The 3,865-nt window shown below is 58.6% G+C and overlaps 1 protein-coding gene across 1 annotated transcript in view; it reads right to left on the bottom strand.

Moving 5' to 3' along the window:
* MUC4 (mucin 4, cell surface associated) overlaps positions 1-3,865 on the bottom strand; it is an 88,798-nt gene that overhangs the window by 33,171 nt on the left and 51,762 nt on the right. The window contains exons 7-10 of the mRNA XM_011978732.1: positions 3,011-3,099; positions 1,665-1,844; positions 1,369-1,494; positions 412-531 (exon numbers count right to left, since the gene is read on the bottom strand). Of these exons, the coding sequence (XP_011834122.1) occupies positions 412-531; positions 1,369-1,494; positions 1,665-1,844; positions 3,011-3,099 (515 nt within the window). The remainder of the gene's footprint in view (positions 1-411; positions 532-1,368; positions 1,495-1,664; positions 1,845-3,010; positions 3,100-3,865) is intronic.

The following is a 3,865-nucleotide window of genomic DNA, read 5'->3' as shown; positions in this document are numbered from 1 at the left end:
AGTCAGGGGCCGGGCAGTGGGGGGCACCTGTCAGGAGGACTCGGGGCTGAGATTCCTCACTACAGTCAGGGGCCGGGCAGTGGGGGGCACCTGTCAGGAGGACTCGGGGCTGGGATTCCTCACTGTAGTCAGGGGGGACACCTGCCAGGTGGACTCAGCAGGGGAGATGTTCACGGAGCACAGATTCCTCCCCTCAAGGCTCCTTGCACTTTTGTGCCCCACTATTCTCACTCCTTCCCCAACACCAGGTACAAAGCCCCTCCACTGGCCGTCCGCCCATCACTGGCGTCATCTCCATCTTCCCTTGTGGCCACAGCTCTGCCCCTACTCCTCATCCAGACGCCACCTCCTGGAAGCCCAGAAGCTCCCCCTCCCCAGAGGCTCTGCCTGGGCCTGGGCCCTGAGGCTCACCAGGCCGTGGGGGTCTGTATGTAGCACAGCCCACGCGGGGCCGCCTCTGCTGGTACAGGGCACAGAGGTAGGGCTTGTCATTCCAGAGGCAGCACCAGTTCTGCGGTTCCAGTTCCGGGGCTGCAGAGAAGAGCAGTGAGTCGGGGAGGCTGAGGACCTGGAGGACCCAGCCGGAGAGCTGGGTGGGGCAGGGCCGTGTCGGTGGAGAGCTTGGTGGCAGGGCAGAGTCAGTGGAGAGCTTGGTGGCAGGGCAGGGTCAGTGGAGAGCTGGGTGGCAGGGCAGGGTCGGTGGAGAGCTGGGTAGGACGGGGTGGTGTTGGTGGCAAGAGCATGGCTTTGGAATCCAGCACGGCCCTCTCATGACCCTGGGCAGTGGACAGGGTGCTGTCTCTTCTGCAGGCACTGGGGCCACTGTGCAGCAGGGTGCATGGTAGGGGATAAGCAGATTTCCTGTCCTGAGGGTGGACAGCCAAGTACTGACACTCTCAACATAATGGGAGTGGGGAGGGCATGGCTGACAGTCAGGGAACGGGAAACTGCCAAGGGACAGGGGAGAGAACGGGAGGACACAGACCACGTGACCCACACCCCTGTTCTCTGCAGCTCCCTTGGAGGGTCTCTGCGGGAGCTGATTCTCAGTCTTCCCCCAAACATCCTGCTCATCCGGGCCTACAGGGACAGGGTCAGCCTAGGTGCTCTCTTCTTGCCTGGAGAGATGGCCCCACTCTGGCCTAGGGATGCGGAGCCAGGTACGGAGATGGGCAAAGAGGCACTCAGCTCACACATCCCCGAATGTCTGCTGGTGGGGATGTTGGAAGCTTCCTAATGTTACCAGATCAGGAAATGGAGGCCCAGAGAGGGGAAGGGTCTAGGAAGGAATGAGGACAAGAGGCTTCATGCTGAGGGTCCCCTGCTTGGCTGGGAAGGTGGGGTTGAGATCTCCATGGACTCACGCACCGAACTGCCAGGGACGCTGCACGTGCCAGCCTTCACGAAACTCTCCCCACGGCCCGTAGCTGCAGCACACGCCTCCTCGCCAGGACGTGAAGCTGCAGAGCTGCCTGCTGCCGAGGCCCAAGAGACCTGAAACAAGTCCAGTCCCACTCAGGCCCAGGCTGGGGCTGCCAGGGGCGGGGCGGGAACAAGCAGGGGCTGTTTCTGGGAAGAGGGCGCGAGCAGAGAGGGCGGGAGGCTGAGGGCGCGAGCAGAGAGGGTGGTGGGTGAGCTTGTGGGGGGCGGGAAGGTGGTGTCACCTATGCTGACGGGTTGGAATCGTAAGTCCCATCGTCCCTGCTGCCAGGAACAAGGGCAGGAGACCTGGTTCCAGCCCCAGCTGGGCCACTGAGGCTGGCTCTTCAGCCACTGCAGGCACTCGAGACGGTAGTTAGGCCTTTCTTCCCGGTGTAGCCTGTAGAACTGCAGCCCTCGGAGGCCTGGGGTCAGGAGATGGGGAGAGAGAAAGGGCTTATCTGGGGCCTGGGCCTGGGGTCCGGGGATGGGGAGGGAAAAAGGGCCCACGTCAGGTGGGCAAGGATTCCACCCCCAAAGCCCATTGCTTGACTTAGCGTCTGCTTCTTTACCAAAAGTGGTTGCCACAGAACAAACAGAACTGGATTTATACTTCACAATTCACGTGGCTGGTTTCTAAGGCTGAACTGTCCTTTATCCTATCACATTTTGGAAACTATTGTTTCTTTCCCATTGGGGCCTCTGGACTGAGTCGGAGAAGGTGCCATCGTCTGCCTCTTGACACTTGTCTTTCTACCCACATGAAAGCTCTTTGAGAGTAAACATAGTTGATCTTTTTCTGTTTTAAAATGTTTCTGGCTGTTAGCACAGTGTCCAGCACACAGCAGGCGCCCAGTAAATGATGATGATGAATGTCGGCCTCTCCTTCGTGGATTCTCTCTTTCTGAGATGGAGTCTCGCTCTGTCACCCAGGCGGGAGTGCAGTGGAGCGATCTCGGCTCGCTGCAACCTCCACCTCCCGGGTTCAAACGATTCTCCTGCCTCAGCCTCTCGAGTAGCTGGAATTACAGGTGTGCGCTACGATGCCCGGCTAATTTTTGTGTTTTTAGTAGAGACAGAGTTTCACCATGTTGCCCAGGCTGGTCTCAAACTCCTGACCTCAGGCGATCCGCCCACCTCAGCCTCCCAAAGTGCAGGGATCACAGGCGTGAGCCACCGCGCCCGGCCGGTAGATTTTCTTAAAGGATCTCACCTGGGTTCTCATTCCTGCTCTGGGCAGGACACTTGGAGAATTGTCTAAACTGCCCATTCAAATCCCACCTCCCACAAGACCCTGTCCTCACTTCCAGGATCTGGGCCCCCCTGACAGCCCTCTTGGGTTGGTTCATCTGAGGGAGAAGATGTAGCCCCCTCTGAGACTGTGCTGTGTCCAGGGGTGCAGGAGGTACCAGCGGCCCCCTGGGCAGTGCCACATCCCACCTAGACCTGTAGGAGGTTGGACTGTGCAGGGGAGGCCCTTCAGGACGGTGGTGACGTTAGGGAGCGGCCCTCTAGGACTGCGGTGGTGTGTGGGCTGGAGGACACACGAGGGCTTGAGACCAGCTCAGGGGTGATAAGGTGGCACTTTTACCTGAGCTGGAATTCAGGAATCTATCAGGGCGATACTTCTCCCACACTGGCTGGGACATCAGTGGGCTGTTTTCGAAATAGCCGTCTCCACTGCAGGGAAGGAGAGACTCTCTCAGGCCTCTGTCATGCACAGGCTCTTGCCTCGCGGTTGCAAGGCGTCCATTCATCCCGCTGGCCGGTCAGCAGCTGGTCAGCCAGCTAGGCGGGCAGTGGGTCAGTGGGTCAGTGGGTCAGCCAACCCCCATTGTCGAGCCCCAGCACTGAGCAGCAGAGGGGACAAGACGGATGGGCAGAGGTAGGAGGCTCTAACCAATTCCGCTTCTGCAAGAAACTGGCAGGTCCGCTTGGTCACGAGACAGGGGCGTGAAAACAACAGAGTTCAGGCCTCATTTCTGTTTGTTTCCCTTCAACAAGCAGAGGGTTTGGAGCGGGACAGACTCTAGGGACAGTGTATTGTGATGGTTAAGAGCCAGTTTCTGGAGTTAGGCAGTGACGGATTCAACTGCTGATCCCCACACTTACTAGCTTGGTGACCACGGACAACTTACTGACCCTCTCTGATTCTTAGTTTTCACATCTGTGTAAAAGGGATTACAGTAGCACTACCTAGCTGTACAGTGAGGATTCAATGCAGTAACATCTGCGAATCCCTCAGAACTAAGTGAGGCCTCGATACAACAGGTGCTGCCACTGCTGTGACCACCACCAACACCAACACTACCACCACCACCAACACTACCACCATCACCACCACCACCACCGTCTCCACCACCACCAACACTACCACCATCACCACCACCACCGCCTCCACCACCACCACTACCACCATCGCCACCACCACCAACACTACCACCAT

The sequence above is a fragment of the Mandrillus leucophaeus genome, unplaced genomic scaffold (assembly GCF_000951045.1).
Source record: "Mandrillus leucophaeus isolate KB7577 unplaced genomic scaffold, Mleu.le_1.0 Scaffold199, whole genome shotgun sequence".
Lineage (NCBI taxonomy): Eukaryota > Metazoa > Chordata > Mammalia > Primates > Cercopithecidae > Mandrillus > Mandrillus leucophaeus.
Note: the sequence above shows the minus strand (reverse complement) of the source record. Positions and strands in the feature narration are given on the sequence as shown.